This window comes from Corvus cornix, chromosome 3 (assembly GCF_000738735.6).
Source record: "Corvus cornix cornix isolate S_Up_H32 chromosome 3, ASM73873v5, whole genome shotgun sequence".
Lineage (NCBI taxonomy): Eukaryota > Metazoa > Chordata > Aves > Passeriformes > Corvidae > Corvus > Corvus cornix.
Window position 1 is genome coordinate 68,217,478 of NC_047056.1, and position 27,384 is coordinate 68,244,861.

General features: G+C 42.7%; 1 protein-coding gene and 1 long non-coding RNA gene across 7 annotated transcripts in view; one reads left to right on the forward strand and one right to left on the reverse strand.

The window, feature by feature from the left end:
• Positions 1–27,384, forward strand: part of FYN (FYN proto-oncogene, Src family tyrosine kinase) — a 138,858-nt gene that overhangs the window by 103,695 nt on the left and 7,779 nt on the right. For 4 of the 6 annotated variants that reach the window (XM_039569181.1, XM_039569182.1, XM_019287730.2 and 1 more), the window contains 7 exons: positions 690–793; positions 5,053–5,202; positions 7,557–7,721; positions 11,948–12,127; positions 13,880–13,956; positions 14,059–14,212; positions 22,597–22,728. In XM_039569181.1, the coding sequence (XP_039425115.1) occupies positions 690–793; positions 5,053–5,202; positions 7,557–7,721; positions 11,948–12,127; positions 13,880–13,956; positions 14,059–14,212; positions 22,597–22,728 (962 nt within the window). Of the gene's footprint in view, positions 1–689; positions 794–5,052; positions 5,203–7,556; positions 7,722–8,193; positions 8,350–11,947; positions 12,128–13,879; positions 13,957–14,058; positions 14,213–22,596; positions 22,729–27,384 lie in introns of all 6 variants that reach the window. The other 2 variants (XM_039569184.1, XM_039569183.1) reach the window with 2 other exon arrangements.
• The window catches only part of LOC120411700, a 91,300-nt gene continuing 74,914 nt past the window's right edge, over positions 10,999–27,384 (reverse strand). Inside the window, exons 2-3 of the long non-coding RNA XR_005604204.1 lie at positions 20,272–20,440; positions 10,999–11,367 (exon numbers count right to left, since the gene is read on the reverse strand). This is a non-coding gene — a long non-coding RNA (uncharacterized LOC120411700). The remainder of the gene's footprint in view (positions 11,368–20,271; positions 20,441–27,384) is intronic.

Here is a 27,384-nt window from a genome sequence, read left to right on the forward strand (position 1 = left end):
TGATGAGGACCTGTGTGTGCAAAGAAAAGGAGTGATGTGTGTATTCACATTATTTCCAATATAAAGGATACAGTGGAGGAGTTTATAGAGCTGAGCAGGTACTACTGGAGTCTGTACTTCATGTGGTCCTTGGCTGATTGTGAAACAATACAAAAACGTTGCTGCAGGAAAGAAAAAAGGCTGTAACTCTGAAAGCCTCGTATAGAACCACAGAGAGGTTGAATCTCGTCCTGTTACTGAGGTTTTATAGCTGTGCTGCAACAAAAATACTGAGTACTAGTAAATCACTATGTAAGTCAAATATGTAGTTGATAGCAGCATCTGTAAAAATACTGCTCTTAGGCAGCGACACAGTTCTCTGCTCTCTTCCTTGTGTATACCCTCCACCCACCACGTCTTGGTCTCTGTTTGTCCAAGTCTGGCCTTTATTGTAGGACACCAAACATTCTCAGCACCTACTGATTATGGGCTGAATGCAAAGAGCTACTGCCCAACACAAGGAACATCTACTACATGGTTTGTCACGTTGGCTTTGCAGCATGATGAAAGAGACACAGTACAACAAAAATGGTCGACGGTATCTGAGTAACCACAGTTTCCACACGAAATCGTCTCCCTGTCTGGGCTTTGTTACACTACTTAGTAATGCTGTGTAGCATTTGTCTCACTATTTCTGATGTTTCCCTAAGGTGGTACTTTGGCAAGCTTGGCCGAAAAGATGCCGAGAGGCAGCTGCTGTCGTTTGGAAACCCCAGAGGTACCTTCCTGATCCGGGAAAGTGAAACTACCAAAGGTAGGTTGGGCAACGGTATTCTGACTAGGAATGAGAAGATAGTATGGAAAAAATTGTGCTAAGTGTGTGAAATACTGTTTTCAGTGGTATGAAGGTAGAGATAAGTATCATTTTGCATATATTTGTGTTAGGGAATTGGTTGTCTGGATATCCTAGGTCATAGGGTGAGTGTTCAAAGTAGAGAACAACCAAAGTACAACTCATGCTCAACCCATGGTATCTCCAGTGCAAGCTGCATGGTGTGATTCTTTGAAATGCTCGATCCTTGGGGGGAACAAAAAAAAGGAGAAAAAAAAATTATGCAGTAGTTTTAAATTCACATATTAACACGGGAAAGATTTGAATATACTTCTAATTAATATATTCATAAAGTATTAAACTGTATCCATTCTGTTGAAGTCAAGTGGAAGGATGTATTCTCCTCCTTCCCTCTAAAAATATTGGAGGAGTTCCAGTTTTCTTGGCGGGTGCTATTTTTGCTTTTACATTTTGCTCACAGGGCCTGTCAAAATCTTCTTCAGAAGCTTCATATGTATGAAAAGATCTTTCTAACTCATACAACTGTTGAGCAGAAAACCTGCAACTAAGTAAAAACAAACCTGGCCATTTCTTAATTACCCAACAACCCAAAACAAAAGCTGTGGGAGGCATAAGTCACTAGAATTAATTCCATATACGTTCTGTAGTCTAATGATGGTTCACGTAATTAAAGCACTGACTTGTCAGTGCTTTGATCAGAGCACACTATCAGCTGGGCTCAGCATGCAAAATGGCTGGAGTCATGGCTAGTGAAGGGGCTTAAAGAAGAGAGGCAGTACTTCCACTCTTCTCTCCCTGACTTATCTTCAGATGCTGCATTCAATCATCTAAAATTGTAGGTTTTGCATTTTTGCCTCCTGCAGTAGCTGGATTCTCCCTTTGCTGCCTATAACTCTGAAGGCTGTTTTTGATACAAAATCTGAATAGACTTGCTGTTGTTTCAGGCAGACAATTTCTTGTCACCCCACAGCTTCACTGTGCTTCCTGTAGTAGTGAGGCTCTCTCACCAGGAGCAAGACAGGCTCTAACTTGCTCTTTTCTGCAAATAGGCTCCACCTGTTTTTTTTCACCAACAGTTGCTATGATGTGCGTGAGGAGCAGGACTTCATCCCACTCTGTGCCAAGTTTAAAAACTCACTCACATGCAGCCATGGATCCTAAAAACAAACACAACACTGTTTCTCTAAACCACACTATCAGTTTAGTCTGGTTTCCCCGGTTTTGTACAGTGATAGGGGATCTGTTTTGCAGCACTGTTTACTTAGCTAAGTCAGCTTAAATTAGAAATTTTTCTGATTTCTTGTGAGACACAAAAACATTGGGGAAATGTAGTAATCCATCATGGGTGGACTTAGAGCAGCAAGTTTAATTTCTCTGCCTTCGAACTTAAGGCTTTCTACATCTTCAAGCAGAGTTTGCATCAGAGCTACAGGGAAAAAATAAATGTGCATGTTTTTTTGTAAAAAATGCCTGTTTCCCTTCTTATCCTTGTGGTGTTTGAGTATGTTGTTAGAGGAAAACAGAGAGCTTGTTCAAGAGAGAAAAAAATCGACTGGGTGGGTTTAAATGGTTTGTTCTGCCATAAGTCTTCTCAAAATGCCTTACCCCAACTAGTCATGGGCTTGAGGCAGGAATTGTTTTGTGACCTAGAATTGTCCCTTCTGCTTTAAATAATAACAATAATAAAATTAATCAGGATCATCTTAGAAGTATCATCATGATTTCAACATGAATTTAACCTCCCTTGATCATGGTTGCCTTCTCTTCTTACTTTCAAAATAAATCATATGGAGCTGGCTTTTCATTTTTTCAATGCCTGACTACCCAAGTACTTCATCAGCTCTTGTCTGTATAATCCTTCACCTGGTTTCAATCTCCACCTTTCAAGACTGTCTGGTTTTAGTTGTTTGGCTTTTTAAAAAAAAATCATTAGTGTGATATATTGTAATGCTGTATTTCTATCCCGAATTTTTATTATTTATATCTCTTATATTTCAATTTATCATCAGATGATAATGAATAGTATAGATAACCAACAGCCTAAATAAATGAATAATGAAATCCATCTTGGTTCTTGTTTATGTCCAGATTTGAACTAAAGCTCCAGTCCTGCAACTTGATCTGAGGTCAGAGGGGGTCCACAGAGGGCCACCCACACAGCTCCAATTGCAGACCTGGAGCCACAGATTGTTTACATTTTCCTAAAGAATCTAAAATAGTGACCAGATAGGCAGGGAGCGTGACTAAAGAAAATACAGCTGCTGCCAGTGGATCAAAACTCAAAAATGCGGAGGTGGAGAAGACTGCCTGGAAAATTCTGAAAGGAGGCTGACAAGTACAGCCCAGAGTGGTGGTACAAAGCATGCACAAGATGTGCTTGCAAATCACCAAAAAGCTTTGAACTCCTAGTTGAGAGAGATGTATTGTACTGACGCAGGGGGAGAACCTCTTCAGAAAACTGTCCTAAACAAATGGTATTTTTCTACACTTAGAAATCATAGATTCACAGCAAGGCTTGAGTTGGAAGGGACCTTAAAGATCATCTAGTTCCAACCCCACCAAAATAAATACATAAAAGTAAAAAAAAAAAAAAAAATAGGAAAGAGAGAGACATAAAACAACCCTTGACACTCCTTTAAGAGTGTCTCCCATTCAAATAAACCAGAATCATCTGTTTAAGTGCTGGCTCTTTTCCTCCTATATAGGGGACAAACAACGGGGAATTTGAGAAGTCCTTGGAGTCATGGTGGAAACATTTTGCTCACTGCAGCTCCCTCGGGGATGAGCCCCCCACCAGTGCAACCTGTTGCTGGTTAATGTGGTCAGGGAGGCTTCTTCCTGAGGATACATCAAGAAAGACACCTCACACTGGGACCACCTATCATGTGCAAAACTGTGACTGGTGGTTTTCCTTTCCTGCCCTTATAGCTGACATGGTTACCAGTGAAAGCAGCAGAGGCTCCAGAAGGAGGACCTTCCTGAGATCTCTGCAGCTGCCAGTTACCTCTTCTCCTTTTAATGTCTAAATTCCCTTGAGTATACAAAATATTTGTCTGAGCCATGAGTGAAAACTTGTTTTCTTCGCTCTCTTTGAAATGGGCCATGTTTTTGTTCAGATGCTGCGTTATGCTGTAAAAAAGTGGCTTTGCTTTAGGCACTGTAGAACACCAACACGTGTGCCACTGGATGTAAAATAGGACTGTCCTCCAAAGTAAGACACCTGAACGTGCAGGTCTCCACGTAGGTGGCTGAGCTTTTTTCCCCACAGTCAGCAGGAAGCCGGGGCTCTGTTCAGCTGCCTGTGATGCAGACACAAGTGCCCACACTGGTATTACACCACAGTGCCATAACACTCATGGAAACTGGGCTGGGATTCAGCTGCCCTCAGAGCACCAGAGGCTTATGTATGGGCATATAAATCAAGCCCCCAGCCCACCTGCAGACTGCCACCACTGCACCTAAAATTGAATTCAGCCTATCAACGGAGGTTCCTTTACCTGGCTGTGAGCATCCAGAGCCATTTGAAATGCCTGCAGGGCATCCACATGGCTGGAAGAATGTGACAGCCTGTGGGAGAACTGCCAAGCAGCATGTCCTGAGGCATCTCACATGGCACTTAATCCATGTGCTTGGGCATCTGAATCCCACTAGTAAGCTCTAAAGCCCCACATGGATTTGGGAAGTTAAACATGAAGTTCTTGTGGATCAGCTGGTGTTCAGTCTTGGTGTAGTATTACCTTCCAAAGACTGTGGCATACAAGGTATGCTTATTTGGTTGGTTAATGTTTATAAAGAAGTTTGGCATCCATCCAGGTGACAACACTACCCACACATAAAGCCATTATCTCCAGAGCTTCCTATGAAAATCTTGATATTTACCACCCACTGGCATTTACATGAAGTGTAGTATTTGCAGTGTAACCTGACACTTAGAATAGGAAGTCAGTTAAACAGCCTGGAGCAGTAAATGTTAAAATGTGAGTTTTCATTTACACAGAAGTCCCAGTTTCTTTCTTGAACATTGTGAAAGGGACATGGTGTGAACATCCCAGGATTTCTCTGACACTTATCTCATTGTGTTAGATTAATTTGCTCCTTTGCAGGACACAGTGAGCTTTTTGGAAGGAATTTCTCTTTCACTTTGTAACAACTGACCAGGAAACCAAAGTCTTTGTGACTAAAAGCTAATTACAATTTTATTTCTCCTTTGCTTGGAACAGGTGCCTATTCCCTGTCTATTCGAGACTGGGATGATATGAAAGGAGATCATGTCAAACATTATAAGATTCGTAAACTTGACAATGGTGGATATTATATCACAACTCGGGCACAATTTGAAACTCTTCAGCAGCTGGTTCAGCATTACTCAGGTAATTTTTCAGATAATACATGGCACTCTGAAGTATTTTAAAACAAAAGTGTTTGCTGCTGAGCTGATGTATGTGTAAGATGCCTTAAAGAGTCATTTGATCTATGACTCTTGCTTGTTGTAATGCATCTTCTGTTATCCCTTTCCCATTACAGTTATAAATGTCTTTGAGTGCCGTTCACAGGATACAGCAGCAGAGCTTTTAAAACCTAACACTTTACTGAGCTAAAGGTTTTGTCAGCTCTCCCTCTTCTAAGCAAACAGAATTACTGAATTTGACTTGCACATCTCCAAGCATGAATACCCTGTGAACAAGCAAGTGCTAAATATGTGCCATTTTGCAGCACACTCTTGCTAATAAGCAAATAGGAATTGTGTTGTGGGATTCAGTCACCTAAAGCAATGGCCAAAAGGTTTGCATATATTACCTGATAAATTGCATATTTCTCCCACTGGATTTTTGTTCTATGTGCAAAGTATTAACATTTAAATTATGTTAAATACATAAGACGGTATGGGTCTTTCTTTATGTACACTATTTGTGTCCACCCACCAAACTTTTTTTTTTATTATTCCTGTGAATAAAGTGTGGCATACACTATTCCAAAAGTACATCCTGTTGTCACTGGCAATTGGTGTACAGCAAATGCAACTTTAAAGCCCCCCCAAGCTCTGCATAGGACAACTGGTTCTTACACAGAAGACTGCCATGCTTCTCAGCATGGTCATTTTTTAAGCAGAAATTTCTATTTTTAATTATTTTGCTTATTGGGGTTTTTTTCCCTTTACTTCAGCTTTTCATAATATTAACAGATTTCCCCCAGTGCTTGCTGCTCAAAAACTTTTCATAATTTTTACTTGGGAAATCAACTTCTCTGTGGGGCATTTTTTCTGTGTTCTTTGTATTCTGTCTGCTGTATTCTTATGCTATTCATACTAGACATCTGGCTGTCTTCTCCACCCAATTCCTGATGGGTGTATGCTGCCAGGGAGAATTTCTAGTTGTTTCTGATCACTCTACTTCAAGCTAAATGAGGTATAAAAAGTCACATATAGGGAAGATAATTTCCAACCTCACTGTACCAGTTGATACATGTCAAATTTTAGTTTCCTCTGGTCAGCTTATTTGGGTGACATATTTCCCATGCACCGATGCAGAAACAAATAGATCTGGAAACAGCCATTTCTGTGCAACATGGAGGCATAATCAGCAGGATCCAGGCAGGGTAGCTCTAGAGGTATGGTACAGACCAGCACTCCAGAGGTTTCCCCTGCAGTCTCCAGGACCCAGGTGAACACAGGAGCCCTCATTCCATGCCAGCCCCAGCTGACTCACCCGTAAGGACCCCCTCTAACTGCCTGCTCTGCACTCCGAATTCTGGGAGAGCCACAATGTGCAGTTGTGCTAATGAGGTAGAGCTTGCTGTTGCAAGGAGCTTCAGTGCTTACTCACCTTATGATGCTGACACAAACTGTTCACCTGCATAGCAAGGAATTCTGCACAGAAGAATACAGATTATGTTTGAGTCTGCAGTACAATTGCAGTTCCCCACCTTGTTCTGCTCTGCTGCACCTGCTTTAAGATGCAGGTCACTGTGCAGGCTTTATATTGTAGTCTGCTCTGTGCAGCATGGTATGCTCCTCATCAATATGTGTGTATATGTATTTTATATATATAGATACAATTGCTTTTACTCTTGCCAAAATATCTTGTGTGACTTTTGTCACAGTTCAGTCTTCTGTGAAGCTTTGCAAGAGGTAATATAATGAACCTGCCCCGAACAATGCAGGACTGCCTGCATATGCTAATGAAGATTTGCTCTAGAAAGAATGTCAGAAAAAGTCTTTTGCGTGACACCTACAAAGACACCTTTTCACAGAGCAGAATATAGAAAATGCCTTTTCCCAGGCTACAAAATATCCACCAAATGTTCCTGGCTGTGATTTTTCAGAAAAAACAAATTAATCTTCTCCATGTTGCTTTTACTCAGTACAGAAACAATTTGTCTTGTAATTTACAGATTATTTTTAAAAAGCTATCCTGTACCATAGTAAACCAGTTACTCAAGAGGTTATCTTAATGCAGCATTGTGGGAGGAGGGAAATCCTGAGTCTGCAAGAGAAGCCATTGGCGGTCACCTTCCATTTCAGGCTTTGCAGAGACTAAAATATTTCCTGTTCTGTCTCAAATGAATATATTTCAATGTTCAATTCCTAATCTTCCAGGATGCTTTGTGGTATGCAACTAACAGCTGTTGTGAGTAGCATTGTTTTTATGCTTACTGTATTTGTTTCATGTCACACTTTTTTTTCTTTCCTCTCCTTTGCTGTTGGCTTCACTTCTGGCTCCATCAGAGAGAGCTGCAGGTCTTTGCTGCCGCTTAGTAGTCCCCTGTCATAAAGGAATGCCAAGGCTTACTGATCTGTCTGTCAAAACCAAAGATGTCTGGGAAATTCCACGAGAGTCCCTACAGTTGATCAAGAGACTGGGAAATGGGCAGTTTGGGGAAGTATGGATGGGTATGGAGCAAAATAATTATTCTAAAATAGCTCTCTGTGTGGGGATTACAAGATGGAAGGTGAAAATGTAAGACACTGTGACCCATAAGAAAAGAAAATAGCAAAACTCAAACTGTTAGGAAAAATGTCTTTGGAATCATGTCTTTGACTTTGAAATTCTTTAATCTTCAACTTCCACTATAATTGATGGCAAAAGAAAACTGAAATTCTGTGTTTCCTTGGAAGGTCTTGATTTTGACAAATTACCGCTGTCTTAATAATAAATCAAGGCTCACATAGTAATCTCTTGGCTATACCAAGAAGCCTTTTTCTGCAAGCTAACAAAAGAAGTCCTTACCTTCAACATCCAAAAAACAGTGTTTGCAAATGAACTTTAATGCAGCACTGAGAGACCCTCACCTTCCATCTTTCTCAATGCATGCATAATTTTGGATTATAAGTGTGTTTTTTTTATTAATTTCCTCTCCTATAGAGAAAGCTGATGGTTTGTGTTTTAACTTAACTGTGATTGCTACGAATAATACTCCACAAACTGTTGGATTGGCTAAAGATGCATGGGAAGTTGCACGTGATTCATTATTTCTGGAACAGAAGCTTGGTCAGGGGTGTTTCGCTGAAGTGTGGCGTGGTAAGGCAGAGAATATATTTTGCTTTGGATGGATCTTTTAAGGCCCTCTTGGCAGAAATAAAACATTTCAAGTATAGATCTTAAAGCTAAAAGATCAGAATAGTATGAAATGTTAGTTTATATTGCCTGAAACAGTCAAACCTAAGTACAGTAATCTATGGGGAAGCTTCCTTTCACTTGCGCTCAGTGGTATGAGAGGTCAGGGCATTAAACTTCATTAATTGCATTGGGTTTATTTGGGTGACTACACAATTGCTAGGTATTAAAATAGGAATGATGCTACACCTGTAAGGCAGAATGGCTAACCAGAAATTAATCTGGTAAGTAGACATTTTTCTTTCCTCGTGTGTTGTAGCACTGATGGAATCAGACCCTGAAAATGTTTCCATCCACTCTCCCAGTTTAAAAATAATGGCAAATATTAGCAAGCTGATATTGTCGAGCTAGCTTTCCTATGCATCCACTTCTTCAAGTCTGTTTTGAAATTAGTATCTGGAGCAGAACGTGGTATAGACATCAGGGACAACAGAGGCAAAATTTGCTGGGCCCAGCTGACCCCCCACTTTGAAGTCGAGAAATACTGGCCTTTTCCAAATCCACTGACATTGTTTTCTGCACACCAGCGAGCTTAACTTACCCATCCTGGGCCCCATTCTTTTAATGAGTACAAAACAATAGCAATTTACAATTTACATAAATCTTAGTATGGCCATAGCATTGAAACACAATATAGTGGCCATTTCATGAGATGTGGCTCAATTTCTGTGCCAAATTGCATTCTGTAGAGACTCTACCAATTCAAATTACCAATTCAAATAAAGAATATGATTTTTCTTCACAAAAATTTGGTGGGGCAGTTTGACCACTCCTTTTGTTGCAGTGACACAAAAATATGTACAGCCAAAACAACCAGTGGGTTCTCCTGGGTTCTTGCTGCTCTTTTCCATTGCAAGACTACAGCAAGGAGCACAGCAGCAAGTCTGTGAGATTTAGAGAATTTATAGGCTAGAAATATATAAATTTATAGAATCTCACAGAATTACAGTTGACCTGTTGCAAAGAAAGCTGCCTACATTTTCTCTTGGCGTCTACAGATAACTGCAGTTTCTCCTTCTTGTTCTCCATCTTGAATGCATGCACAAGTTTCCAGGTGATGTTAATATTTAGTGGTCATCTCTGTGTGCCATAGATCTTAAACCATTACAACAAGTTAAAGGAAAAAATGTAAAAAAAAAAAAATCTGCTATGAGAAATAAAATGCCAAGTACAAGTACCAGGTATCTGTCAGAAATGCAAAAATTATTATTACAAGTATAAAATTAATTTTCTTAATGTACAGTAAAAATATGTTAACAACCCTGAAGCATTACCAAATTGGAGTAGATTAACACAGTAAAAATTAATAAAAAATGCATTAAGCAGTAACTAACTATATATGGGAGGAATTCAGAGGGAAGTCTATGCTAGTTTTTTATTAGAGAAATATACCTAAACACAACAAGAAAATTTAAGAATTTATACTGGAATCGGGGCTGAGAGGATAAGTTAACATTTTTGTTTGATTTTCTTTTTTTAAACTGGAGAAATTCATAGAAGTATTTAAAAACAGACTTGCTGAAAACACTTCATGGTAACAAAATGAGTCCTGGGATTTTTATTAAAACAGATAGTAAACAGCTAATCCTGTTAACGCATGAGATGAAATCCTATTTTCTTAATGCCGTCTGGTGCCCATGAAACTCTGGTTTCATTCCTGGTTCATATAATTTGTGGTACCTCTGCAAAGTGGCCGTGACTGATGGCACACTGCAGTCTGGAGCCTCAGTGACTCCAGACAAAACACGCTCCTGGTCACCCATCAGAAAAGATTTTGGCCACCCTGCTTGAAACTAGAGGCAAAACCACATCCTTCCCAGCTTACACAGGAGTGCAACTAGAGCAAAGTCCTGCTTCAGCTCTGGTTTGAGGGACTGAGAGAAATTAAGGCTTCAGGAGTCCTCCTGAGGAGTGCTGGGGTAGCAGAGGTGGTAACTCAAGGCATTGCTCCACTGACGGTACAGTGATACCTGGCACTGAACTGGCAGAAGGAAATCAAGGTATAATGAAAACCAAACTTGCACTGCATGCTTTTGACTAATATGTGCCTCAAGCCCCCCCAGACATTTGGGATTGCCCTTTAAAAGTGAGGAACAGCACAGGAGCAGCAGCTCCTCCACTGCTCTTCTGCTGTCCTCAGGCAAGGTGGACCTGGGACCTGAGCATTTGCACAAAAAAGAACCCATGTTATGGCTCATTTTATGCTCTGGCAGGTTGCAAAATCTCATGATAAAATTATTTTGGCTTAACCAGTTCCCTTGCAGCAGCTGAGCCCTGTTGTTGTTCATGTACTTTTAACAAAGCCAAACTGGGTTATTTTGCACATTACCTTTTTTCATTACACAGACTTTCTGTAGGCTTTCTGCTATCCTCATGCTTAAGTGCAGAGGGGCAGTTTCTACCCAATGTGATTAATTCCTGAAGTCATTTAGTATGTTAGTATCACACAGCAGCTCCTTATCTACAGATCACATTCAGAGCCATTTTAGCCCTGGCTCTGGAGCACGGTTCTGGCTAGTCTGGGCAAAGGACAACCAGAAGGCACTTGGGAAGTGGTATTTCTGCCCATTTTAATTTTCCTTCCTTTTCATTCCCACACAAAAAGCAAATAAAAAACCCCAACACAAAACAATCCCCCATCCCCTCCCGCTGTTAGCATAAATAGGTCTTCTGGGTTTTCTTTCTTTCCAGTCTTCCTCCTCCTGCCCCTTGCAAATACACAAGTGAAGCCCCACCTCTTGCAGGATGCCTTGAGTCAGCCTTCCCCAGCTCTCTCCAGGTTCTGGTTCAGGCTTTTGGGTGTTCCAGAAGGCTTGGTAGGTGATGGCTGAAAAACGATGCAACTTCTCCATTTCAGTGCTGACCACAAGTAAAGAGCAAACTGAAGTGGACAGGAACCACCTCATTTTCTATCAGCAGCTCCTGGGGATAAGGAGGGGAAGGAAAAGGACGCATTTCAGTTTGGAAACACACCCGTCTTTTATAAAATTACATCAATTCAGGATTTGTTTCTTGGGAAGTTTTTTTTTAATTTTTTTTTTCATCTGACTCAGAACAGAAACAAAACATTAACATGTCTTGCAAATGAGGAGTTCTGGGTTTAACCAGTTCTATTGTCCAAATCTGTGAGTGGAGCTGTGTTGCTGCCTGTAGCAATTACTTGTTAGCAAGGGAATACATGAAGATGGGTTTCAGCAGTCCCACGTTTCTTACTCAGAGAAACAGAGAAGGTTTCTGTGGAGATCACTGGAAACATTGTCTGAGCAGGACAACAGCAATATTCCCCAGTGCCAATGGGAATATTATTTTTCAGTGTAACAGAAAAAGACTAAAATATGAAGGAGGCGTGGGAGGAATATAATGATAAGGCAACAAGGGAAACCAAACTTTAAAAAAAAAAGTTATATTAAATGTCCTTGCTATTTTTTTTCTTGGTTACATTAGGCGTCAGACAGAAAAAGGAGCAGAAGATATTTAATCTAACTAGTGTCTGTGCTTGTAGGTACGTGGAATGGAAATACTAAAGTGGCTATCAAGACCCTGAAGCCTGGCACCATGTCTCCAGAATCCTTCTTAGAGGAAGCCCAAATCATGAAGAAGCTAAAACATGACAAATTGGTCCAACTTTATGCTGTGGTATCTGAAGAGCCTATCTATATTGTCACGGAGTACATGAGTAAAGGTGAAGCCAGAGCTGCTGTGCTCGATAATATTTATTCTTTACTGCTGCTCCTTGGGGATACAGAGGGAAGTGCAGCGGGGTGCACGCGAGGAAGGAGAGAGGGAACAGGAAACTAGAGTCACTTCTGGCTTCAGAAGAATTATGAATTCCACTATGAACTGGGCCCAAAACCTGATGTACAAAGAAAATCTGTTCTAGGGGAGAGAGAAGTTGGTGCAGCCTAAGTGATTCCAACTGCATCAGCATCTAAACGTTCCTGACAAGTGATTTGCATTTTCTAGGTTTGATGATACTACATGCTGCTTCCCAAGATCCTAGCTTTTCCAGGCATCAGAGAGTTCTTAAGGCATCTTCCTTCAGTGTTTACTTGTTGGCCTAGGATTTCTTTTTCTTCGTTGAGCCAGTCCTGTCACTGCACCTTGTTCTCAGATCACCCTTCACTTTCAGTCCACCCCATTTATCATCTCAATACATGATTTGCACATATTATTCTTTCCCTGCTCTTTTTCCTTCACTTTCCCATTCTCCCTTCTCTTTTCCTTAAGCTACTTAGCTGGTAATGATGCAGTAAAATGAGAAAAAGAAAACTTTTTGCTCCATCAGATCTCCAGCAGGGGTGCTGAGAGCAGAGCAAAAAATCTGCTTGTTTTGGATGAACCAAATAGGAAACGTAAGTTCTCACAGGGAAGTTTCATTGTGCATTGGAGGATACACTGAAATTTTAAGTGCATTCTTTCAGTCTATTTGGAGTTGACTTTTATTTTCCTGGCAGGTGCTTGCCCACCTCCCTCCTCCAAGGCATCCAAGCCCTGACTAACTCACACTTTAATCATATGTCTCAGTGACAAGCATATGCTTTTTCCCTTTAAAAATAAAGACTTTTCAAAACCCTTCTGAAGTATGTGGTTTATTTTGGCTAACTTTACTAGTTTGTACTGTAACATTTTACATCTTTGGATCTGAGTTGAGGCTGACGATTTATCAAGGGAGAAACGCTTAATCATCTGTCTTTTTCCTTTATTAAACCAATCCACTGACCTTATTTAAAGGAGACTCCCACACTTTCAGATACAAGATTAGGACAGAAGCTGTAACATCCTAGGCTCTTCTTTTAAAGCAACAGGGTACTTTCTTGTTTTCCCTTGCACAGGAAAGTGATGTTCTTATAGCTTTTGCTGAAGTTGCTTTTATTTCATCTCTTCTTTGTCTTCTAAAATTAATGGCTCATGCTGTATTTAGTTCTGGGTTACCTAGAGGAGGAGCACTACGAATTTCTAAGGAAAAATAGCCTTTGCTAATGCTGTCCCCCTTGGGCTCACCACGCTCCGGGCTGACCTTTCTTATGGAACAGGTTGAGCTGGGATCTGACTTCTTCCATAACTTGTGTGGCTTGAAACTGAGCTGCTGCTTTGCAGCTAGCTGAGGTCTTTAGAGAGCAGCAGGTATGTAGTTTTAAGGAGCACTGGAAAAGTTAAGAAAGATCAGCTTTCTCAGTAATGGTCAGGAAAATTTAAAACAATGTTGTTTCTTTTCCCTGCAACTCTTGTTGTACTAGTGGCACATTCTTCTGCAAGCCAACCTTAAAGAGTGAAGTGAGTACAATAGGAGAATTTGAAGATATTATGGGGTTTTTCAAAACTGTCCCTTGAACTTGAAACATTGCTGTCTTCAATATTGCACATATTGCTGCACCTCCATTCTGATGAGTTGTTTTACTGACATCTCTCTGTTGTGTCAACTCTGCATTCACAGGGAGTTTGCTAGATTTCTTAAAGGATGGAGAAGGAAGAGCTTTGAAGTTACCGAATTTGGTGGACATGGCGGCCCAGGTCTGTCTTCAGAGTATTGAGCACTGAGGTGTACATGTTTTATAGCCCATGTATGTATGAGTTGGTTTTAAATGCACCACTTGTGTTTCCTGCTGCTCTCAGGTGGCCGCGGGAATGGCGTACATCGAGCGGATGAATTACATACACAGAGATCTGCGGTCTGCAAACATCCTGGTGGGCAACGGCCTAATATGCAAGATTGCCGACTTTGGACTGGCAAGACTGATTGAAGACAATGAATATACAGCCAGACAAGGTAAATGCAACAGCACATGTAGCACTGAGTGTCATTCTTGTGACAGGGAAAGAGTGGAACATGGTTTTGAAAAGCTCTCTCCTATGCTTTGGGGCTGCTTTCAGTAAATCCTGAACTCATCTTAACTCCTAGTCAGAAGTTCAGTGCTGAATGCATGTCCTAAAGAGAATGTCTTATTTCTTTATCTTTTCTTTGAAAACCAAAATGAAACAAAGGTGATGAGTGAGAACACAGCTGGAAGTGACAGCATAGACAAGATCCTCATGGTGCAATAGCAAAGAGGATATTTTACTTGCTGGCTATGAGACTCTGACTGTGGTAATCCAGAAAAGTGTATGTAGGGTATTTCTTTTCTAGTGTGCCTACTAACCACTATTACCACTCCTGTACTATTCTTATTTTCTTTATTTCAAACAGGTCAAAGAGTTGTGCCTCTGTGCAATGGAGCTGTGTCTCTCTGAGTGCTATGTTTTCTTTCTTCTTAAAAAGTTGTTTTAATAGAAATGCCATTTTCCAGTGCCACACAGGATGCTGGGCACCAACAACCACTGATACACTATAGAAGTGTATCAAAGAGTTTCGTAGCTTTTTCTGAAAAGCGTGTGTGTTCAGACTGAGCCATGACACAGACTCTTTGTAGTTATTCGTTACAAGCCATGCTTAGTTGTCAGATGTTGGTCCAAGCTGCAGAGCTACAGTTTTGTTCTCTTTCTGCTAGCAGTACTTTGTTAGTGCTTGCTCAATATGTGTTGGTAAACACCACTCCGTCTTTTCAGTGCCAAAGCCAAGGAGGGTCCTGTTAAACCCTGTTGTACATCATCAAAAAGCACAGGCCAGCTAAGTACTTTATAACCTGCATTTACCCCCTCCTCTTGTGAGTTTCTTCTCTTGAGCAAAGTCCCTGTTTCAGCAAGGACCCTGACATTAATTCTTAGGAAACAGCTAACCTCTTTCTGTAACTTAGTTCTCTAAGTGTTGACAGAAGGAGCCAGAGAGTTTCCAGCATGCCTTGCCCTGGCATGCATGGAAGCATCCTGGGAGCAGCAGCAGCAGCAGCTCTTAAGCTGTTCTCACCCCTCCAAACTGCTGTCAGCAGTACCCATTCACAGGGATGTGGACCACAGGCTACAGCCACCCTAAAAGGTGCCTGCTTCACATTCAGACAGCAAGGCCTGATTATTTTGGTGGAGTCCTTGAAGAACCCGTGATAGATAGTAATGCAGTGCCTTAACCACTATTGATTTCAGCCTGAGGGTGGGAATTGCTTCTTGCTAGAAAAAAATAGGTTTGTGTCATTCTCTCCAGAGCAATAAGAGTGTCTGGAGAGGCTCTGGTAGACAGAAAGCTGCCTGCTTGCTGTTCCTGTGTGTAAAACAAGAAGAGTTTTCCCTGAACAAGGCAGGCAGATCCAGTCTGCAAAATGGCTTTGAAACAATGTCCTATATTATCTCCATTTCTGCCTGGTTTGCTGCCATGTCTTTTGTTTCCTTTGGAAACCACCCAATTTATAGTTTTACATGACTAATTATTTGTTTTCATAGACAAGTATGTGACCTACTTCTGGCCAAATCTCTTCAGGCTCCCGATCCCTAGGAAATCCTATGATGACCTGTTTGCCTCCCAGTTTAAATCTCTCAGAACAGTTTTGCTCTCTTCACATGTTAAAAAAGCTGTGAAAACCTGCCTGACATTGAGGAGAAGTTTTGATTTTTAAATAAAAATCACTAGATTTGGGGTGAGGAAACTTTGAGAAAAGTATAACAGGCCTGGCAGGGAGAAGGAGCATAGCCATGGGTATCTCCTGCCCTTCTTTCATGGCGGAAATCACTTTTATTGAGGTTAAAGTGTCTGGGAAGGGAGAATTCATTTGGCTTTTAGCATACATTGCTGATGATCTGGAGGTCTGAGTAACATTTGCCTGGCTTCATCTCCTGGTGCCAGTATGGAGAAGTCACCCATCCTTCCCATACTTGAGGGTGATGGACAATACTTCCTTCCCCTGACCTCAGAGTCAGGCTGAAGCCCTTCAGAGCTACAGAATTCCTTAAAAGAGAAAACCCAAAGGGCTGTAACCACAGGCATCATGTGGAAAGGTTTTCCTACTTTCACTAATATTTTTTGTCCCTTTCTTAAGGGTAGCTTGTTCTAGGAGGGGGTGCTTTTTTGACCAAGTAGCACACACTCAATTTACACATCATTGCAATTAACCTGGCTTCCAAGCCAGGGTGAGCCTAAGACCTTTAATTTATTGAGGGATAAACATGGTTTCTAATGCACCAATGGATTTTTTTTTTCAACTGGAATTCAGTTCTGGCTTGTTTAGTTAAGCTTCAGTTTGAGCAATGCTTGTTGGAGACCACAGTATCAGGAGGAAATGGTTGCCTCTGCTTGTTTCCCATGACCTATTACTTCAGCCTCCAAGGGGATGCATCTGGGGACTGCTCTGTTTATCTAGCTGACTACTGCTTCAGTGGGAATTTTGACACAGGAGGAAAGCTTGGCCAGCAGAGGGGAGGGGAACGGGGAGCACGCCAGACTGGCAGCTCCTGTGGGAGAAAGGAAATGTTTTTCCTTGCAAAATCTGAAGATTAAAGTCTCTGGTCACTCTCTCCTCAGCAGTCATCCTTCTTTTGGCTTAAGTGTGTTAGTACAGAGCTCATTGTTGGCATGGGGAAGAGGTGGTTTTCTCCAGCTTTGCTTGATCTCCTACTCCCTTCCCCCACTGTCACTTTGGTCTCTGATTAAATATTTTGAAAGGAAACAGATGGGGATGCTTTGAGCCCCAGCGGGCTAGAGTGCAGGATTCCTGAACCTGTGTGGGTATTACTTAGCCTGGTGGTAATGTTTTACTGACCAGTTTATTTTCTTTTGGGTTTGAACAAAGGAGGCCTGACTGCTCCTGATTTATGAGAGGTAAATAAAAAGCAGTTCGTTGTCTGCACTGCCATTTCTCAGCAATTGTCAGGAAGGAAAGAGATGGTCATGCCACTAATGATTTAAAGTGTGTGACTAGCAGCTATACACTGCCATTAAATAATACAAAAAAACCCAGTTCTTGGCTTGTAATGAGCATTTGGCTCCTCTTGCTCTTAGAGGAAGTGAGTAATCAAAGGGGAAAAACATGCCTGTTCAGAGTAACGCCCATTTCAAAGGCTACACTGGGGGACTGTATTGCAGCCTGCCCCACTGGGGCTTCTTTAGGCTGTTGCTGTTGCAACATCTTCCCCACACACCCAGTGTCAGGCATGGAGTCTCGCTTCCTTCCACTGGTGATGATGCTTGTGTCAGCCTGGGAAGGCAAGATTTAAAACTCCTGGTATCCTACAGGACAAAGAGAAACTTCCCATCACTTCCAGCAAAGAATTTCCCATGCAGTTCTGCTACCCTTACACTGATACGGTTCACAGTTAAGTGGAGTTTTGGCCGAGTACATGGCATTTTTGTGCTCCACAGAGTTGCTGGGTTAGAGTTGTTCTATTCTAAGCAGCAGCAGCTGATACAAATTTAAAATTTTCTTAATAAAAAAAAAGTGCAGAGTTATTTTCCAGGCCATGTTTCTATGGCACACACTAGCAGCACTTGCAGTAGTGCCATTCTAAGCGCACATGAAACAATAAAGATCTTTCTGATGCCTTCCAGATGAGTCAGAGCTATTTTGGGAGCTCTAGTACATGTTTGTAAACTCTCAAATCATTTTTGCCTCCTTAACACTTAGAAATAACTCCTTCCTGCCCTGCATAAAATCAAGTGATGCTTCTTAGTTTGATTTCCTAGAAATAGGCAGGGATGTTTTCCCCCCTTCCAGGCTCTCTCCAGTCCCTTTGTAGGGACTTGTTCCCCAGCTAATCAGACCTGTTTTGTTTGTGACTGACTGTACTGCAGGCTGTAGCATCCAGGGCTTTGACCTCACTCTTGACCTGCCGTTCCCTGAGGCAGCCCAGGAGCGGACAGGAGAAAGGATTCCTGGTTCTCAGCCAGCGAGGTCCCGGGAGGGATCACCGATACATGCCTGCAGAGGTGCCATCTGCCCTGTGAGAAGGAGCACAGCCAGGACAAGAGGAAGGGTGAGGGGAAGGGGGGCTGCAGGCAGAGAGCCAGAGGGGTGTTCAGGCCCGTGGTCCCGCCCCTCGCCCCCCGCTTCCTGGGGAGGAGTCCGCCTGCAGAGCCTGCTCCTCATCGCTGATGTTTGCCAGGCTTGTAATTTCATGTTCATTCTCACAGCACAAAAAATGTGATTGCACAGTCCCTCCCACACGGCACTCATCATCGCCTGCCGGGGCTGACTCGTTTCCTGTTTCATGCTTGCTTCAGCACTTCGTTTTTACCTTTTGCAGCTTTCCCTTTCCAGCCCCAGAAGCAATTCAATGCCACACTACATTCCCTGATTGCTAACCCAAGAGCTCCCCTAGTTTTTCGGTCTTAGAGCTTGGGGTCCTGCATTGGGTTTGGTTTTAAGGTACAAGAGGTAGCAGCTTTGTAGCATTTCCGGAAACAGGATCGTTATCAAGCTGGCAGTGGCTCTGGGGAATGAATTTCAGAGGTTTCTGCTTCATCAAGATTTAGATCTGAAAAGAAACCAAAGCTCTGAGGGATTTTCACTTGCCTCAGAAGAAACCGTGCTGAGAGTTGTATCTCAAGGTCACTCAATCATCCCAGCCCTCTCTGCTCCTTCTCATCACATGACCTACTTATAGCCAGCAAAGAATTAAAGCAGGGCCATGGATTGATTTTTCCCAAGGAAATCCTCCGGGGAGATAACCTGTGTGAATGCCTGGGCAGAGCCGGGCAGAGGTCCCAAGAACAGGGCTGAGCCTCACGAAAATCCTCACAGGCTCAGGGCTGGCTGCTCTAGCCATAAATTGTATCAGTAGCTTTGGTTTCATGTGGCTACAAGTAGTGTAGAAACCCAAAAAAGGCTTTCTCCAGGCTGAAATGTTTTCAAAAAAACAGGGGACTGAGATAAAAGCTGCAGATTAGTACCTTGTTTTGGGGCAAAGACAGGCTATCCTGACCTGATGAATGCAGTGTGCTGTTGATGTTTATGTGTGGGGTTACTGATGTGCTAGTTTGTAATAAAATAGGTTCCAGCAAAAAAAAGAGAGAAATCCCTCCCCCACTGATACAAAATCTGCTTTCAAAGTAGGAGATGGGCTGCCTTGTCAGCTGGGGTAATTTGGCTTATCAGATTTATTAACATGCTTGTCGGTAATACACATTTTATCCGATGCTGTAATTTGTTTGCAGCACAAAGTCAGCTTGTTTAATAAGCTTCTGAGGCCTGGGCAGAGGGAGGTGGTGGGGTTTTTAATCAGTGTGTTGAGAAGAGAATAAGCACAGGAACTGTGTGTTCGTCCATCACGAGCCACGCACAGCGTCAGGCCTGTGTGAACGCTCCGTGTAGCTACAGCAAGCAGGAGGCTTTCGGGGCGGTGCTCAACACATTTAGGAATTTTTGTGTTTTCACAGCACTCCACTGTCTCTGTCTCCAGTGCCAGGCATTGAATGAGAGGCAACACCTTGGAGGGATCCCTGTTGGACAAACACACACACCCCCATTCACACAAGCTGTGTGTGATCCCCTTGTGTTCTGGCAGTGCACGTGTTGTACCTGCAGGTGACCAGCCTGGTGTGTCCTCACTGGTCTTTGCTCTCCCTTCACTGACAGCTCTGCCATACTGGATTGCAGACTCCCTTGGACTGTCTAGCTTCCAACATGTGTTTCAGGGCCAGAAAACCATGAGGCAGGGCTCTGCTAGCAAGCTCTCTGCCAACCTTGCATTTTTCTCCTCCCCATCTACCACTCCAAATCTGTCATCTATCAGGAAATACTGCACAAACTGCAGAACGTGATTTTTTATGTTAGTTGCTTTAGACAGAGAAACATCCATAGCAGGGGCAACATGGAGAGGTAATGAATAAGCTGTCCTGTCACTGGAAAATCCACAGCACAGACCATTTGTCTTTCCAGCAGTGCTCATCACACTCCAGTGAGGATTGTACTGCTCTAGTTCTCAGGAAAAGGGATGTCCTGGAATTGATTTCCCTTCTCAGGGACTTACCTTGCTTCTCATCTTCCTGTGGTTTGACAACACACCACATATTCATCTCCCAGTACCACACTGGCTGTAGGTTGAGGAAGATAAAAATACTGGGGGAGTTGGCCACAAGAGAGTCTGAAGAGATTTTCTTCCTCCAAAGATGAGTTGTAGGTGGTTGCTACCTTTGGATCTGAGTATGAAGCACAAGGGAATTAGAGCAGATTTGGCCAGGTTTCTCAGAAAAACACAGCTGATTAAAGAAAAAAAATTGTTGAATAAAATGTGTGCAACACATGAACAAGTAAACCCCCGTGCATGGCCATCTCATACAGCACCAGCAAACCTCCGAGGCTTCAGGTTCCCAGCCAGCCTTCAGCCCTTCCTTCGTTCAGCTGGCACGGGGTGTGTGTACTGTCTCGGCTGCACACAGGACAGAGCCGAGGGACATCGGCCCTCACGTTCAGGGCTGCCTGCACAGGCCCATCTAAAGGCATGCACTGCAGGCCTAGGGAACCTGACCACCAGATACACACAGCTCACAGGTTTTTTTGACATGGGCTGTACAGCCCCAGGTTCTCCCAGCAGCTGGAGCAGCCAGTTGCCAACCCCACGTGGCTGCTGGTGCTGCTGAAACAGGGCCAGCTTCCAGGACAGAGGCTCAAGTGATGGCAGCTGCTGCTGCAGAGGACTCACACATCACAGCCAAGGCAATTTTTAAGAGAAGATGAAGCTCTGCAAATTTTGAGTCTTGTAAACTAAGACTGGTCACACAAAGAAGTGTAAGTGAGGGAGATTGAGACCAAAGCCAAGCACCCAAATTTTAGTTCCTGCCTACATATCAACCAATGAAAATACATGAGACAAACTTTAAAAAGTGAATAAGCATCCAAAAATCCTCCAGCACCTTTGCAAATCTAACCAGTGATGTGCTGGTGCTTAACCAGACTTAAGTTCCTGACTTCAGGCATTAAGGATTTGAAACCTTCTCTTGCATCTTTTTCATCCTTCAGCAGAACATTTTCAAGTCATTTAGCAGGACTTACTTGAGCAACTGCAATTTTCCCTAGGAAAAAAAAAGTATTTATTTTTTAGTACTAGTCTCTCTTAGGATCATTTATGTGTAGATCAGGAAAAATTTTAGCACATCCAAGTTTTACTAAGTAAGGAGATGAGGATTACCATGTTTACTTTGTACTGTAAATCACGTCAGCTTGGGGTGTATGGCAGAAGATGCAGGACATTGAGCACTGGATGTGATGGCAGAACAGTGCCAGCAGGGAACCCTAAACAGTGCCATAAGTTCACTCCCCGAGAGTGATTTGTCCACATTGTTGCACTTTCACACTCTTCGTGAAAGCAAAGGAACTTTTATGAGAGGGTGATGGGAAGTCGAAGTCAGTCTGTTTCCAAATCCAAGAGTGTTTGTCACTGGGGATCAGCAATAAGCAAATGCAACTCTTTTGCCTGTATGTTAATACAAGGCACCAGGGAAATGTCTGCATATTTTTTCGTACGTACTATGAGTTAATTATTACCACAAGACTTTTCTTTAAAGTCATACTGAAAATATTTTCCGTAAGAAAACAGTAAATGATTGGAAAAGCAAATAAATCAGTGTTTAAAGGCTTGTTATCTTACTATCCTTACTGCAGCTGGCTCCTGCAAGCTCTGATGATGGATGAGCACATTAGAACTGCACGTATTTAAGGCACTACACGCTTTTCAGTGCCAGGAGCTTAAAGTACACTGTCAAGTTATAAATCACAGGCCAAAGCTGTGCCTTGACATCAGGCACTCCAAACAACTCAAATGGCAGTACTATTTTAAAGTCCTTGCATGCTTCTAAAAATATAGTAGATTTGCTTTTAATTTATGTTTTCACCATGTTTGTTTGCATTTTGCTCAGCTTGAGCAGGCAAAATGGGAGGTACATATCCAGTATATCTCAGTTCTGGTTGTACGTGCTAACTGTGTTCGACTTGCAAATATTGCAGGGAAATGTTAATCTAAAACACTTTGGGAGAAATTATTTCTATTATATTTGGCTTGTTTGTTTTTAAAACCAGGGTATTTTTTTTTCTTTTTATAAAACTTGAAACTTGAGTTAAAATGTCTTATCCTTCTCTTGGGATGTGGAACAAACTGACCTCTTCCCTGCTTAGTCTTTCCTGATGCCCTACACATTCTGCCTGCCTGTCCTCTCTGACTGTACTCCATGGAGCTGTTGGTTAGCACTCCTCTGCAGCTCCTTCCACCTGCACATGTTGCAGAACACAACAGTCACCCGTGAACTGGTGCTTTGGTTCTGTCTCTGTTCTGGTTAAGACTCATGTATTCTCTCTTTAGGTGCCAAATTTCCCATTAAATGGACTGCACCAGAAGCGGCACTGTATGGAAGGTTCACAATAAAGTCAGATGTGTGGTCTTTTGGGATCCTACTGACAGAGCTGGTAACAAAAGGGAGAGTGCCATACCCAGGTAAGAAAAACGTCCTGCTTCACCTGGAAAAAGGAGTGGGAATGGGCCATATGTTTAAACTGGAATGTTTATTTATATTCACTGAGCTCAAAGGAGAATGGCTATAATGTGTAAGTTTTATGTATGCTTGAAAACAGTTCTGACTCAAAGCTGCTTTGTGATGGTCATGATAAAAATGACAAGGGGGCAATTCAACATACTCATTTCTAATGTTTTAATTGTGCTCAGTTCAATTAATATAATTTCTAGACAGTTAATGAAAGCAGTGTAAAATTATTATATTCTGGAGCAAATAGCTCTCCATAGTATTGCATTTACTTTAAGATACCAACAGTTAAACTCCCACAGAGGTCTTACTCCATTTTTTCTGTCAGTCTGGTTCACTGCAAGGTTTGATGGCTGTCTGAACGTCTGGTATTATCAAATCTCTTTTTCATGAACTCTTACATTTCAGTCCTTGCTTTTGAGATGGATGGAAAGGGAAGAAAATAGTTCTGTAATGTGCAGACCAGAGCTCATGGCAGGGTCACAGCAGGGCCAGATTCTCTGCATGGGGGAACTGGAGGCCCCATGGCTCTTTGTTGAAACCCTGCCAAGTGTCCAATGGATTAAGATTTGTAGGAGGGGGTGATTGGATCTGCCTATGCAGAAAGAGCTTTTCATTCTGTTGCCCCCCTGAAGATTGTAGGCATTCAGGTGAAGAGGAAAGGGGTGAGGTGAAAGCCATGCATTACACGGAAAAGAATTTAATCCCTTCTTTTTCTCCTCAGCACACATATTTATAACAGGGTATGCTCTGCATTTAAAGATGCATCTAGCTGCATTTTTATTCTTTTTATTAAAAAATAAAATTCTCTAAATACTCAACAGTCTGTGTGCATTGCAGCTGATTTAATGGAAAGTGCCATACAGCAGTTTCAATTTTCCAGTCTGTGCTGTGATCAAGCAGTCAGATCCATATATCAAACTGAGCAGGAGAAGCATCGAGGTGGAGTTCAGTTTATCCTGTGGTGTCTCACACCACTTCAGAAGCCTGAACTCAGCAAAACTAATCTTCCAGATTTTTACCAGGAATTTCAAGTTTGCCAGCACCTAGCAGCCAGTAGCTGATAATTTGAGAAGAAAATATGGGGACTGGAAGGCATCTCACGATCAGCAGTGAGCTTTGGCATGATTAACAGGGAGCAGCTTAGCAAAGGTGTGGCTGTGACAACTGAATGAGGTAGCAGAAAATATGATGGCACGTTTCTGTGGGATGGATGAGTCCCTCTGCCCAGCACTTCCCCATGTGGGGTGTTCCCTCCAGTCAGAGCAGCTGTGTCACCAGTCAGCACAAAGGTCTTCCTGCCATAATTCCTGATAGTGGTGTGGGAAAGCTATGATTTCTGCAGGCTTATTGAGGGTTAAATTCAGACATGAAATGGTGTGCAAAGGTCAAAGACAGAAAAAAGATGTGTAAGATTTAGTTGCTGCAGTGTTGCTCCCTGTGGGCAATGTTCCTGGCTGGGCTGCAGGAATTCTCTAGTGACTGCTAGCAGAGTGGGTGCACAAGGGCTGTCACCAGCCAGGGCAGACTTAAAGTGAAAATCCCATTCCATGCAAAAACAAGCCCTATGTTTACTCACAAGTCTGTAACTGAACATAGTGGTGGCCATGGCTGCAGAGGATGTCTGCACTTCATAAATGTTTCTTTCCCTCACCAAAGGAGAAGGAGTCCAGAGGATGTGCGGTTAAGTGCTTGCAATATATAACTTCTTCTAGGAGCCATGACAGTAATCTCAGGCATGGGCTGTGTCCTGAAATTCTGGACAGTTTTATTACGTGGCAGCTCGAGCATATCAAAGACAACCAGCGGCATCTCTCCTCTTTCAGCACCATCCTACCCTTCATCCCTCACTACATAAAGCCCTCACATGCCGAAAGTCCTTCCAGCTCACTCTGCTCCACCTGCACTAGGAAGACACCAAGTAGCTGGAAGCAATTCTTTGTGTGTTACATATCACTAAGTCAGTAATTTTCTGGACAGTCATGTACTCCCTTGGCTACACCCTGCCCATGATCTGTGCCAGGGCCATTCCTCCCCAGCAGGACTCCCCCATTGCTCATCCAGAAGGCCTTAACCATTCTCATGGTCACCATCACTCCCCTCTGCCAGTTTTACCTAAGGGCAGCCTGGATCTTACATCTGGATGTCCAAAGTCTTTACAGATTTCAGTCCAGTCTCATTCCACAGACCCTAACTGGGAAAGCCTTTATAGGCTGAGGCAACAGTGGAGAGGAACTGGGGCCTTCTCAGAAGGATCTGTCTGCAAGTGGATTGAAAAGAGAGTTTGGATTTCCCAATGTGACAAAGGCCTTCTGAGCTCCTTAGACAAGACTCTCTTTTCCTCTGACATAGAAAGGACCATCTGTCTCCTGCTTCATGCTGGGAAGAGGAAGGTCCTTGTGAAGGACAAAGTTTTCATGAATACTTATCCCTATCTGAGATAGGGAGTAGGGGCCAGATGCACCCACAGGGCTTTTCCTGCCATCATGGCATGGCTTGCACGAGGAGGAAAAAGGGGATTTCAGTCACCTCACTCAGCCCTCTTCACCCAAGTAGGCAACCCATAGGTGAGAGAATGAGGTCTGTTGGCACTGCCAGCCACTTTGGCACCCAAGATGTGACACTGAAAAGTGTCAGCCTTGAAACAAAGAGGGTCATGGAGCTGTCTGTCTGCTGTAATATCCAGTTTCTGAAATAGTTGTGGGCATGTTGCTCTGATGTTCCTGCTTACAGCTTGTAGCAGGCTGGGGGAAGTGGAGAGAAGCCCTCAGACAAAGGGATTGCTCTCTTGCTTGACAAGCTCTTAGTGCCTGGAGAGATGATTTATAGCACACATCCCAGTCCTGGGGTGGTACCCATGCCTGCAGGACACCATACCTCGTGCCTCCCGATGTCTGGAACCAGGCATTGTTTTAAGCTTGTGTAGAAGGAGGGAGAAGCACAATGAGTAGGAGAGAGGGGGAAGGCAGGCAGTTTACAGAAGGGAAACAGACTGGGTGGAACAGAACTTGGCATTCTTTGTCCTACAGATTTCAACCAGTTCCTGTCCTGATGCCCCATTTTGGAAGAGAGGCTGATGCAGTGGTGAGATGTATGAGCAGTAAAGATTTTGATGGTGGAGATGAAGATCAGGCTGGAGTTCATAATCAAGCCTTGCCCCAGACCCTATAGCTCCTACAAGCAAGACCAACTTTTTGGCAGGTGTCCTCATGTTCATACCTCAACCAAGCCTGTTTCTCTGTCAGCGATCATAATGGGCCACTATGATAACTAATTTATGCACTTTTTTAATGCTTTCTTATTCTTCTCACAAGGCAGCAGATCGAAATAAGCAACTTTCACAGTCTTTCTGGGCATTGAGTTTCTTTTTCCATTATTACAGTGGAGAAATAAAAAATAGGTAGGGCAAGAGGAGGAGCCAAGGTTAAGAAATAGTCTGCTTAGTGGATCTTTTTCAGTGTCAGTTTCTTTTCTCTTTGACAAATGCCCTTCCCTAGCAGTAGTTGGAGAATTTGTGGGTTTTTAACATGCTGCCTTTTGGATAGGCAAAAATCTCAGCCACACCAAGCAGGTACCTCTGACCTTGCCCCTTCTGCTTCCTGCTGCACTTGTCACGTCAAGAGCATTTTCATTTTAATTCTAGTGTGACAGCCACCACGATGCTACCCACATTGCTGCCTCTGGGCAGGCTGGTCTTGGAGTCTGGGCTCCAAGCAGCCCTGCAGCCTTCAGGCAGCTGTATGCAGCCTCCTCATCCCTGGGGGATTTTACTTCTCGTTATCCTGCTCTGATTTTGTTAGCAATAAATTCAGGTGATATCTCTAGTTCTAGCCTGTTTTGCCCATGACACTATTTGGCGTGTGAACTATCCCAGTCCTTATCTCAACTATGAACCCTTCGTTATATTTTCCCTGTCCAGCTGTGGAGTGGAGTGAGAGACAGGCTTTGGTGGGTGCTTGGCATCTACCATCTAAGAAAGCAAGAACAAAGTATCCTAAAACAATCACTCTCGTCACTGGACTTCACATGTCCCAAAGTAATCTGTACAGCTCATTAGTTTGGATGCAGGGACACTTCCTAGTTACAGTAATGTTTCCTGTCTTCTGGAAGAGCAGCATTGCCCATATCCATGTTGTTTGCACATCTGCTGTGCTCCATCTAACCAAGCTCCTAAGAGCACACCAAAGTACTTTCCAGTGTTTTCTTTAGCCACTGGAATGGAAATGGAAACTCCACTTGCTCTTTTGTGTCACAGTAACTCTTAAAGTAACTCTTAAAGTCATTGTAACTTACAGTTCCTACAGCTTTTCTAGGAAAAGCCAAGCAGTACTGCGTTTCTGTCCCCAGTCTATATGGGCAGTAGATTTTTATTGTACTGAGCATTAGAGTGGCCATATCCTGTGGCATCCTGAGATTATTGAAGGTTTCACTAATAAAGCTGGATGGTGGGAGGTTATTTGATTTTTGGTCTTCTCAGGGAATAAAAAGCTAATGGAAAAGCAATCTTTTGGAAATTTGATGTTTTCTTCTTGGTCCAAATCATAATTCTAGAAACATCGTGAGCACAAGCTGATTTTTCATAGAATTCTAGAATGATAGAATAGTCTGGG